Source organism: Chenopodium album, chromosome 25, assembly GCF_948465745.1.
Source record: "Chenopodium album chromosome 25, dcCheAlbu1.1, whole genome shotgun sequence".
NCBI lineage: Eukaryota > Viridiplantae > Streptophyta > Magnoliopsida > Caryophyllales > Amaranthaceae > Chenopodium > Chenopodium album.
In genome coordinates, this window is record NC_137858.1 from 5848639 (window position 1) to 5861458 (window position 12820).

The 12820-nt window shown below is 36.0% G+C and overlaps 1 protein-coding gene across 2 annotated transcripts; it reads right to left on the reverse strand.

Annotated features, from left to right (window-relative positions):
- Positions 1-2585: 2585 nt before the first annotated feature.
- LOC145613329 (leucine carboxyl methyltransferase 1 homolog) lies at positions 2586-12090 on the reverse strand. Of its 2 annotated transcripts, none has more exons than XM_081668414.1 (13): positions 11817-12090; positions 10113-10201; positions 9886-10010; positions 9171-9218; positions 8754-8835; positions 8065-8167; positions 7529-7649; positions 7394-7441; positions 7029-7112; positions 6477-6541; positions 4771-4822; positions 3413-3451; positions 2586-3007 (listed from the first exon to the last, which is right to left on the reverse strand). In XM_081668414.1, the coding sequence occupies exons 1-13, from the start codon at positions 11894-11896 to the stop codon at positions 2936-2938; spliced, it is 1008 nt and encodes a 335-aa protein (XP_081524540.1). In that variant the 5' UTR covers positions 11897-12090; the 3' UTR covers positions 2586-2935. The 2 variants fall into 2 exon arrangements, 1 of the variants encoding a protein (XP_081524540.1); XR_014106906.1 differs by having other exon boundaries at positions 2961-3007; positions 6477-6548.
- Between the last annotated feature and the right edge of the window lie 730 nt (positions 12091-12820).

The window sequence follows — 12820 nt, forward strand, 5'->3', positions numbered from 1 at the left end:
AAAATTTCAAAATGATTTATATTAAACGATTAACAAACTTTAGATTACTCCGTAGCACAACATATATAATCACTTTATTTAGTATGTAGTACGGAGTCGTAAAAGTTACCTAGAAGTTTTATTTGTTCAATTATTGGAAAAGAAAACTAGGTTAGACCCTATCCACAAGCCAAACTATAACATCCTAGTAGGAAACAGAGTGCCCTTTAGTACGCTACTTAATTTGCCTCTTGATAACATACGACTTTGATAATTACTCCGTATAGGAGTATTATTAACCTAATATGAAGTAGATCCCTTCACTAACTTTCTTGCTCTCGTTCGCACCTACTCTCATAGTATGTGTGTCCATAGTCTAACATGATGAATTTTTATGGATGGATTGAGTGTTTAAACACTTAAACTTGAGTCAAAATTGAGTCCAACCAAAATTCCAATAACACTGTACTGTCCTACAAATATTCCCTTAATGTCCTTTCACTCTTATAAAGGAAACAACGTTAACGGTGGAAAAGGCTCTTTGTAACTTTTTTTACCCTCATTTTTCAGTAATCAGAACCCTTTTTTTTCTTGGACCATCCAGAAAACTGTATCCTGTAACTCAGACTTAGGAGAGTATCCGATTCTTTTCTTTACAATAGTAAAACCTTGATGTAGGAACCTAATAAAGTTGGTTTCTAACGTTACATTACCACTACATCCACTTTATTGAGCTTATAATGAAACAATCACTAAATTTTATACTCCATCGGTCCAAAATCTTATCGTCATAAACTCATAAATCACAATGCTGATTCGAAATACACAAACTATAGGGACTTATAATTCCTTGCTTCGTAATAGACTAGCTATCAAAGTATAGTATCAATTCTCCCCATCCCACATAAGCACACGCACACACCACCTAAAAGACTTATAAGCCGCACTTGCAACTTATGAGTATTGAGTAATGCTTATCCTTGACCCAATAAATCTCTCATGGTTCAATAAGCATATGGCTAACCTCTCACTTGTTATTATACAACGCTAAGACGAAAAAACAACTTAACAGTCTACTCTCTACTGTAATCGGAGCACTAAATTTTAGGTTCACACCCAATTATACGCACCCAAACTAGGCGAAGTTAACCTAAAATCTCCAGCCCCAGTCTAAACTCAAAACAGGATTAGGAACTAGGAAGGACATCCCAAGAACCCAAAGCTCAAGGCATTGAATTTTCATTCCTTTAAGTTTGGGGATTAGCAAAACCCTAGAATAAAGTACTTCCTAGTAAAATTACAAGCAAGATAGTTAACAATAAGATAAATAAGTTATTATAAAAGCTTCGAATCCAATGCATAATCTAAAGTAAAGTAAAGTAAATACGGAGTATAAATTTAACAATTTTTCTTCTTCTTCCTCCTCAAAAGGTAAACCCAAAATATATATGGTCCACTTAGCTCAATTAGATTCAGGAGTCCAAAATTTCCAACATGATACAGGAGTATACCAATATTCAAATCTTCTGTAAAAGAAAAGTGGGTCCACTTAATTCTATAATTTATATGAACATGTTCCCACTTATCCTGTAACTAGGTTGCTCATTCAAAGGAATTCAAAAAAAGGAAGGATCAAGATTAAGATCCTGAGGTACAAACTGTGAAGTGCTTAATCAAGTACGAGTGTTTCGCTATGTCATCTCAAAGTGTCATTTGTAACTACTAAACACGTTACACGTCATGTAGATAACCTAAACACAAGTACACAACACTTTTAAAAGAACATTTCCCAGATTTTATTGAAATGGCTGCTTTCTGATTTCACTCTTTTCTCAGCTACTACCTTACAAGGATAACCCGCCACCAACAGAGGCTACAGCCTACAGGGACATGCCTTCAGATGGAAATCGCTCTGTAATTGGAAAAATCTATTTCTCTTACCCTTCCTCGGCTTATTCTAAAAGCAGTCTATATGAACGTCCAAGGATTGTATTCAGAGTAGGAAAATTTTGAAGAGCAAAAATAAAAAGGAAAAAAGATTTCTACTGACTATTAGGAAAAAACTTCCAAGAAAAATAACAGCTTGTGAAACTGTCCTTACTCTGACCGTCTTTGACAAACCCTTTGTAACGCACACTGATGCATCGCACCATGCCATAATTCATTTAGATGATTATATACTCCGTAGTTCAAAGGAGCAGTCGCGTGGAATGAGAAAGGAATCTAACATACAAAGGCATCAGAATTTTTTCTCATAAGATCCAAAGACCAACCCGTCCCACCATTATATCTTCAAAATTAAATGCTAATCCTCACAGATTTTTTCCCATCTAACATGCCAGGTGCGTTGTAGTTTTCAGCGAGAGAAGAGAGTAGTCTCTGCCTAGGAGAATCAGAATTCAGAATCATATCCAATCAAATAATGCAAAACCACAAATACAACAAAAAAAGGGGCACCATCAAATGTGCAATAATCAAACACACGACCAAAAAAATGTGCAATTATGAAAGCGGTAGAATTCCAGAACCACCCAAACCAATGGCATACTAATCACCCAAGAGAAGCCAAAAAGATTAAAAAGAAAGATTAAAAAAAAAAGGTCAGGTTAAGAAATAACAAAGACCCAAACAAAGTCCCCACAAGTCCATGGGTGACACCAGTTTTGTGGTTAAAGAAAGGTCCCTACCACGTTCGTTTGCGAAAACAGCTAAGCAAAAGAATAGAAAGTGTAGATCTTCCTATAAGTCAAACATCATACATGGACCACAATATACTACATGTTATCATCCTTCTGTAGACTAGTGCTAAAGTTTTTTTTATTTCTCGGGTTTTCATTCTCAGTCTAATCTAGTGCAAGTTGGGAGCAAATTAACATGCACATTTCATGAACTTCTTCATTGTACCAAACTTACTGAAACTGATTATGAGCTTGTGTAGTTGGCATCCTTGCTTTGATCACGATCCGGTTGGAGTGGAGCTAGCATTTTTCCCATCGTTCTCGTGAAAGCCGTAATTCTGGAACATGCCCTGAAGCATGATTTTGAGAAGGCGGGTAGCCGGGTAGGTCAGATATTTAAGCAGCAGAATATAATAGTACCTGTATATGATTTTCTAGATATGTTGTTGTACTATGTATATGTGCAAGTGTATGGAATATCTAGAAAAAAAAGAAAAATATTTGATGAAAATGGGTGAAGTAATCCTCATGCAGTCATGCATCTTTTTTTGTCAGATTATCTACGTACAGCTATCAGAAAGTGATAGTTGACGGCCGACCAATTTTTTATGGATTCTAATTTAATAATTAATACAGTATGCATTGGCATTTTCTATTGATAAAAATAACACATGTCCTTCATCAATGCACTTGGGTGGTTATTTCATCTTCTATCAGATGTAGATAAATGAATAACTGATGGTACAAGAACATACCAAAGCATCGTTCATAGCAAGAGCAACACAATAGTGTTCCTGTAGATGCAATTGAAGAAAAATGTTAGTGATCACACCAAATTTAGAACTATAACTCTCCGGGTCAGCTACATAGATAGCAAGCTCCAGGGATTAAAAATCTTGAATATCAAAAAGGTGATAGTAACATCCGAACAAATTTTTTGCAGCTGTATCTAGCACAACTACTGAACCAAGCATCGAGGATATTTTAGCACCCTGATAAAATACTTGTTCAACTCAACGCACTCAGCTAAAATTATCGCCAGACTCCAATATTCTACCACTAACTGATATCCAAGTAGACTTTGGAAACAAGCAGGATCTAGCTTAGTAACTATACACATCTTTCATTTTATACGTACAAACTACTCGTAATAAATAGAACCCTTAACCTTCACAAGCTTTTGAAGATCATGAAAATGCATGCCAAGCATTGAGGGTAAATAGTAAGACTTGTCTAAGAAGACAAACTCTAGGGAACCATGAAGTCAAGCCCAAAAACTGTATATAGCCTCTTTCATTCTATCGGTTTTACTGATTAGGCATTCTCGATGCAAAGTTTCATGTATCTGGCTAAATGTTTGAGCATAGAAGGAACTTGTTTAAGTAAGAGAATAATGTTATCAGATATTTGGAACAATAAAGCTACTTAAGAACATATAATCTATAGGTACCACTCTTTCTCTCTCACCCTTTTTTGTTTTTCAGACTAGTATTTGAGAGTATTATTAGGAAGATAATTAGGGAAATTTCTCCCACACACAAATGTTGAAGAAAAGTCGTCATGCTCGTAGGGAGTAGATCACCAATTAAAGGGGAACAATCAATTGCCCATCTCTTGTCAAATTACATCATAGAGAATGGTTGAAATCTTAATCATACCCCAACCCTTCATTCCTTCACCTACTTAGATCTTCACAATATACCCCACCTTCATTTCCAGGATCACCCAACTCCTCCTTCCTCAACCTCTCCCCCCCGCCCCGCCCCCCCCCCCCCCCCCCCCCCAATTTTTTCGAGAGACCAAACGTGTCCATTATGGTAAGGGGTAAAGTCGTACAAGAAGAAAAGGAACAAATTCAGTGCATGTAATTCATCTGTAATCTTGTTAAAAAGTCTAATATGAGCTTGATCAGAGCTTCTGTGTATTAGTGTATAGAAAAATAAACAAGCTCAGACTAATTCAATACACCATAAGCTCATATATCGAGATCATAAGCGCTAGCACTTATATTAAGACTCAAGGGGAAGTTGGTCCCATGGACTCGCATCCAACTTGTATGTTTAATCTACAAGGACCATAGCTGACATAATGAAATAACCAAATAAGAACTTGCCTGCATCATGTGCCACTCCTCAAACTCATCGAATAACTCTAGGCGCTCAATCCTGAATACAATGATACAGAAGAGAGATTTTAGGTGGACATTTGATGGGTGCATTGATAAAGAAGAAGAAGAAAAAAAAAGAAAGAAGACATGTGTAGCACAGAAATCAGAAAAATAAATACTACGTATCCCTACCTTATAAAAAGTAGAAGATTGCGCTTATGAATAGTGCATGGACCTATATGCCCTTCAAAATGTTTATTTACGTTCTTACCCTCATATGTTATTTCTTACATTTATGTCCTATTTCTTACATTTATGTCCTTCCACATGTACAAATGTAATAATCAGTGTTGAGCTTTCTATCTCCTTACATTTATGCACTTTTTATTTATTTATGCTATAGGTATATTTTAAAGGTCATCTCTTATGATTGAAATAAAAAAGATGACTCTACAAGATGGATGAGCTTGAAAAATCTTTCTGCTTAATTAATTAAATTAATTAAAAGGAAAATGAAATCATGAAATTTAAAATTTTGATATTTAATGGAGGTTATAATTTAATTGCATGACAACTTTACCAACCGCACAAGCAAAAAGTTATTTCTTTTTTTGTGACCGGAGGTCAAAATTAACGACTTACACATAATTGTATATAAATGACATTGAGACCAATGATTGATGATTTTGTCGAAGTAGATGTACTAAGAAGAAAGGGAACCTAACTGACTACGATGAAAAGGGAAAAAAGCAAGAAAGAAGTCAAGGGAATTATCAAGGGTTTAAGGCTATAATTGGGGCTGCATAAAACTTTTTCTACTGCATAACCAAATTCACGTTTTTGGAAGAAAGTTGCAATTGCAAGCTGATACTATATTTTCCCTGATTGCCTAAATGTTAATGTTTATGCGAGTTGGGTGAACTGTTTCTCTTTTTTTAGTTTCATATAGTTAATCCTATATAATTTATGTAGAGTAATTACTAGGTTGGATGAGAGTATATACTTGCAAATAGTAAATGCTCCGAAAAACTTTTCCATTAGTATATGCATATGCAATGTTAAATTACTTCTATTTGTATGTAATATGTGCTCTATGATTTTTTAATTATATTTAATCTATTCTTAATTAAGTTTGTAGATGTTTTTGCAATATTGCATTGTTGAATAACTGTATAAATGTTTTTTGAGGAAAAGTTGTAAACAAGTGGAAAAGTTCTGCCGGGAAAACAAAAAGTTTAAACACAATCCAATATACTCATTCCATTAATTTATCAAATTATTTTCTCTAAAACCCCAATGTCGTGGAGAGTTTAAACACAACCTAATATAAAAATCAAGAAAGGACAAGCCACTCCGCGCGCACCGCGCGCGTTAGCTGCCCTAGTATTATATTGTTTCTAAATCCATCTGAAATTTCAATACACCATAAACAACATAGCTACAATTCAGTACACCATAATAATATCAAGCAATCACCTCCTTAATAAAATATAAATTTTTATTCACTTCATGAAGCAAGAAGATACTGAACCTACTGACCTGCAAATGCAAGTAGGACAGTAGGTAACCAAAAACACAGTATAACCATTTCTGAATGACCTAGCTCGATAATAACATTACCACCCACCAGCAAAGTAAGTTTTTTTTTTTTTGTTTTTGACGGGAGCAAAGTAAGAATTACAGCTTCATTACAAAAGAAAAAAAAAATCTACCTGCGTCTTTCTTGGGAATCTATAAATTCACTGTAAACTCTCAGCATATCCCAAGCAGTAGCCCTCTGAAACCTCGTATATTATTTAAAATATATAATCAGGAAAAAAAAAGAGAGAGAGAGAGAGAGAAAAATACACAGATAGAGTACACCAATAACAATCAAACGCAAAGAGGCAAGCTTGGTCTTCGTATATCAGATAACTAACCACATACACGGAGTTTAAGTAACTAATCTCAATAATCGTATATTGATGTGCCTAACTTTTAAATAATTTGGAGAAATAATGTTTTGCTACTTGTGAATTGTAATACTACGTATATAATTTTAGCCAATCATCCATTGACTTAGAAGCACAATCACGTCAAAAGCACTCTTTACCAGTCTTGGATTGTACGCTACAGGCTTCACTCATATTCGGGTGACTTGTTCCTCAGGAAAGAGTTGTTTTCAAGGGAATATCATGTGATATAAACTCGAAAGATATCCCATGACAAAAAATTTAACTTTGGAAGTGATGTAGCCAAGTAATAACAGAAAGTACAGATTATACCTGCCATCCCTGATCAAGGAAAAGCCTTTCTTTCGCTTCCAAAGTTGGTGTAGCATGTATGCCTAAGAGCCCACAACCACGGCACTAAAAGAAAAAGGGAGGGAATATCATATACTAAGTAGTGGATTAGTCAAAACAAGCAGAGGTAAAATTGTAGTATTAAAGTAATTTTTTTCAGGATTTGCAAGCAGGAGCCAAAATCAAGTGCAAATCGGGTAACACACAAATAAAAAAGGATTTCAAAAGACAAATGTATTCAATCATATTGATCTCATAGAAGTGAAAGAAAACTTGAGGAGATATAGTTATCACAAGAAGAGTAGAAGAATGAAAAAAACATGTAACATAAGAAATAAGAAAATTACCTCCAAGTTAAGAATCATTTGCTCTCCAAAAGCATCATCTGGATGAATCTGTAAAAGAACAAATACAGAAATAAGCACATCGTACAAAGGAGCGACTCCAAGAAGACAAACAGCTGTGAATCAAGGATGTATAACCTGCTCATATAGGAAAAATACAGCTGTGGAAAATGTTTTTGCAGCCCAACCAACTATAGCACGGCTTGACTCAGGATCCAAGTATATTAAAACGCACTCTGCAATAATAAATGTTGGCAGACTGATATTGTCATCAGAATAAGCGTTATCATCTAGCCACATCATCGCTAAATTAAGCAAATGTACATGGATGACAGAAAGAGCATGGGATAAGATGTATTCAATCTGACAAAAGAACTAGTTTACTTTCATCAAGGTGACCAATTTCCCCTTTTTTTATGGGACAAATTTTCTGTCCACCCTTTACTTCCCAAGAAACTTGAACCAAATATTGAACCCGTAGAATTCAAACTATAAAACGACAGAACTTGCAGAATAAGAATCATACTTAGGGTATATTAACCCTCCTCCTATCCTTAAGGTCAAGGAAATACAACTGCTGAATTGGAGGGGATCTCCACCCTTCACCACCTTTAACAATCACTAGACAGAACTAATGATTAAATCCTAAGTGAAACAGAAAAGTTCATGCATACCTGGGATCAAGGTTAGCTAAACCTATCACATCATTTAAATTTTGAATGTCCCTCAAATCAACAGGAAGCAGTTTGTAATGATCTCCATGCACTTCTCCATTTTCTGCACAAGCCAAAAGATTTCAAGTCAGCAGCAAGTCAATTTCCAATTAAGAGGTAGCACTCAAGCAGGCTACTAAGTGGTACATATAACATTCAGAATACTCCAATTCAATTGCAGTAAGTAAACAAACGAACATAAAGCCTCCGCGCAACACGCATGCACGCGCGCGCGCACACGCACACGCACACACACACAACACTAATAATAAAAAAAATGACCCACAGGCCACAGGGGTACAGAGGCCAGTATTGAAGGATCTATTAAAGGCTTAGAGCAATAGGCAGTATACATATAAGCCATGCGCCTTTCTTAAACAACTTGGTTTTGATATTGAGATTTTTATTCATCTTTTATTTAAAATTATATATATATATACATATATATATATATATATATATATATATATATATATATATAATTATATATATATATAAAGGTAATCAATTGCATGCTATCAAGCACAATCATAAGTAAAAGTAAAAGCTCAGTACGACTACATACAAGTGTCAAGTGTTCTGAATCAAATGATTTGATTGTTAAGGCATGTTGACTTACAGAAATCTAACAGTAGTTATGAAAGTCTAACCTCGTGAAATCGAAGCTGTTGGACCAAGTTTTTCTTTCAGCTCATTGTAAAACTCAATTAATGCAGCCTTCTTGCTAGTCACCTGTAAGTTCATGTCATCCAGAAATCAAATAAAGAAAACATACATTTTCTACAGATAGTTGGCATCCCATGAAAGTTTACTAAACATTAGTCCCAGAAATGTCAAGTACGTTTATATGGTAGCAAAGTGATCCATCTTCTATGTAGTTGTTGCCAATTTGAATGCCTATAAGTTCCCACGACCTTGACAATCTTGCTTGATAAGTACATAATATAGTATAAAATTCTCCCACAGTCCCACCAACACCCACACATAAGAGGGGGGGAGGGGAGTATAAACCAAATAACTATCACTAGACAAATGCTGAAGCAACATCTAAAGCCTCACAATTTTACCTCCTTAAAATCCAGCTCCACGTATAGGTATGGTGCTTTTCCTTCCGCCTAGTAGAAAGAAGCATCGCACATGTATCAATATACATTCCTACTAAGGTGAGTAAAGACAATCATAAATATTAGCATAACATGTCAAATGGTCTAGGTCTAAGCTAACTATGTTCCAGATAAAAATCCCAAAATTTTTGTAAAAGACCTAAAGGCTGAAACTTGTACCCATTTAAAGCAATGTATCATACTATGATAATTGCCAAATGTAGCAGATAATCATTAGCTTAAACTTTTAGAGATATATACCAATGTGGGAGTTATGGATTATTGTAGCAACCCAAGAACTAAGAAGCAACCAATAAAACATGTGTGATGTATATTTAGTTGGGGGGGGGGGGTGTTGTGGGTGGGAACCCAGCCTACTGCCCAAATGACATCATATATAATCAATTATAACACCAAAATCAGTTCTAACTTAAAATAACACGCAACCAAAAAGTTCAGTAGCGAGGTAACGAGTGATCATTTGAGGATTTAAGGGATTATAAAAAAGGGGGGGAACCCTCTTGCTCGAAAGCTGCGTAATACATCTAATAATATATGGACTAATACATATACGCAACTCAAGGTTGAGCGGACTTGAATAAAGGAAACCAGTTAGGGGTTAATTGCTGGTAAAGTTCTAGCATCATTTCAAACTACAAGATCATAAAGCAAAATGTACCTGCAACTGAAAATATGTTGTATCAAAGCCTGCTCCAAGTGATAGAACCTGCTTCCTACTCTGATCATCAGTATTGAGAAACTGGAAAAGAAGCTTCCGAAGAGCAGCAAAACGGGCAAAATAACCTTTAAAAGGATAAATACAACCAAAAAAAAAAAAAGAGGACATAAGTGGAAAAACATATTGCAACTGCCAAATATGAAAAATCTTACTACAACTAAGCCTACCACGATTAATTATAGGAGATCTCCTTACAGGCCTTCTCACAAACAAATGGATGTAGTCATCTCTCATGTATCCCTTTTTCACGCAAGACCTAAGACAATAATTAAGGAGAGGAGTAATCAGATTCACATAGAGCCAGGTTAATCAATCAATCAATCAATCAAAGCCTTAATCCCAAAAGTGGGGTCGGCTATAACAAACAATAATTGCAAGTCAGCTGCAGGTCCAGGTTTATTCTCTTCTAGATGCAAAATAAAAGTCTAAGCATTCATACAGCACAAATTAGTAAATGTTCTTTAGGCAAAACCTCCATGGCAATAAATCAAATTACTCGCAAAGAGACTAATGACTGAAGCCATCTTTAGAGGAATTGGGATAATAATGATGAAAAAATGCGAAGATTGAAGCCAACATAGTATTTATAAAGACATGTGGTGGACAACTTACAATAAGTATTATCTTAGCCTTATCTAAGGACTTAATAACATATGGTTAAACTTTCATATTGGTACTCAGCTTCTTAAACGAAGGATTAGTTACACTTTTAGCTGTTGAAAGCTGTTATTACCCTCAAGGACAATCAATTTTTGGAAATACAACAAGGGCGTCACGATCTCATTGTTTCTGCAAGCCTTTGAAACCTAAAAAACACATAGTCTATAACATCTTCCTTTTGCATGTCATCTAAATCCTTGTCAATTAAAATACTCACTGTTCTATCTTTGTTTTCTTTCTCTCCCACCCCATCCTAACATTGATATAACCAATTAATTTACAGACAAATCACATATGATAAGCTTTCCTCTGTTCCTCCCACTGTGGCCAATCAAATCGCAACCTCTTGTTGTTCACACAATTAGCAAGCATTAGCCTCACAGCTCTCAATTACCACGCATAAGTCAATTTCTATAATCTCAAGTTCTGTCAAGTAAGAGACCTTGCTAGTTAGGATTCCTTGCCACTAATTCACTAAAATATGACACATTGAAAAATGCAACCTCCTAAGTGAATGACTCTTAACATTTTGATAGCGTGTCAATTAACTTCATTCATCTACAGACCCTTGATTAAACACTTCCCAATTCACACACTGCTGGACCCAAACTCATGAATGATGCATTGCCACCTCGTTAAAGATAACACTGCAGCGCCTGCAAGGGCTGAATCTCAAAACAATGGATCACACATTCTCAGGACAGATAGCGCCTCCTTTATAACTGGCAACCCCGTATTAAGAATACAGTGAAGCTTAAACCCCCCCCCCCCCCAACTCACCCCCAACAACACCCCCCCCCCTCCATCAAAAAACCAAGTCACAACAAGGCCATTATCTCTAAACCCACATTTCTTATCATCAATGTCAATACATCAAACACGACACCAGTGAATTTACAAAAAAACACGGTACGGGTGAATTTTCGTAGCAATAGACTAGTGTTCTTAAATTGCAGTCCACCATTTCAATTCTTACAATTCCAACCATCAAAATTAGGTGAAAAAATAGCAAAATAAAAGGCTAAAGTGGAAGAACACAACAAATAAAATCGATTTAACACATACCCAAAAATTAATCGATCACCTAAAACACATACGAAATAGCATAAATAAAATCGGCTGAAAAAAAAATAGCAAAACAATCCCAGAAAATTGAAGTTGCAACATGAATAAACTGCATAAAAATTGGGGGACATAAAGAAATCGCTGACAATTTGCTAGCAGAAGCGTCGTCATTGGTGGCTTGAACAGCTGCAGTGTTGCTGCTTGCATCTGCTGATTTTGTCGCCATTTTTGTCCTTTCTCAAACACTCAGATTGATTTAATCAAATTATGAATAACAAGAGTTCGTGGAAAAAATAGGCGGTACGTCGTTTGGTACTCTATCGGTTTATTTACCACGGAGTATTAGATGTTCTTGTCTAACTTTTGTTTACCTTTCCTTAAAAAAAATAGGAAAATTTGATTTAAATAATCCAACCTTTGACGTATTTATTTTTATTAATTCAACCTTTTGATTATATTACAATAACCTAAGATTTAGGGGTGTCTTAGATTATCAGGCCTAGCAGGTCACTTAACCTAAAAGTGCAGACCACCTTCCACGTGTCAGATTGTCATTTGTCCAATAAATATTTTAATTTTTTTAAAAAAAAAAAATTAAATTAAAAAAAAAATCCCCTGTTTTTCCCCTCCTTCCCTTGAAACCTCCATTACAGCACCACCACCACTTCCCCTCCAAAAATCGACCACCACCACTCCCTCCCCTCCAAAATCCGATCACCAGTCACCACCACTCCTACCCATCCAAAATCCGACCACCACCACGCACGACACCACCCCTCCCCTCCAAAATCCGACCACCCACAGTCGGTACCTCCAATTGCCGAGCACCCCACGACCTCCTTCCTTCTCCTCCATAATTTCCGGCAGCTCATTCCTTCTTACTTCCTTTCTTTTTCCTTCCTCCCTCCTTTCTTTCTCTTTCCCTTCATTCTCCATTAATTCCGATCCCAGCCACCCACGACTGACCACGCGCCGCCTACTGTCCCTCGTCCTCAATTTCTCTCTCTTCGTTCTCAATTCCCAGGCGTCGCTCCCCCCTCAAATAACAGATTCCTTTTTCGATGTATAGCTTTTCGGTGTTTTAGGGAATTGGGGGTGGTTTCAAGGGAAGTCGGTAACTGGACAAGGGAGTGGGAATTGGGGTGGATTT

Bases quoted from the DNA above. Each gene is read 5' to 3' on its own strand.
- LOC145613329 (XM_081668414.1), bottom strand. From the start codon at position 11,896: ATGGCGACAAAATCAGCAGATGCAAGCAGCAACACTGCAGCTGTTCAA. The intron at 6,542-7,028 runs GTATAATCTGTA...ACGAGGTTTCAG, and splicing joins TCCTTGATCAGGGATGGCAG to AGGGCTACTGCTTGGGATAT. The intron at 3,008-3,412 runs GTATGTTCTTGT...ATCATGCTTCAG, and splicing joins TTGCTATGAACGATGCTTTG to GGCATGTTCCAGAATTACGG.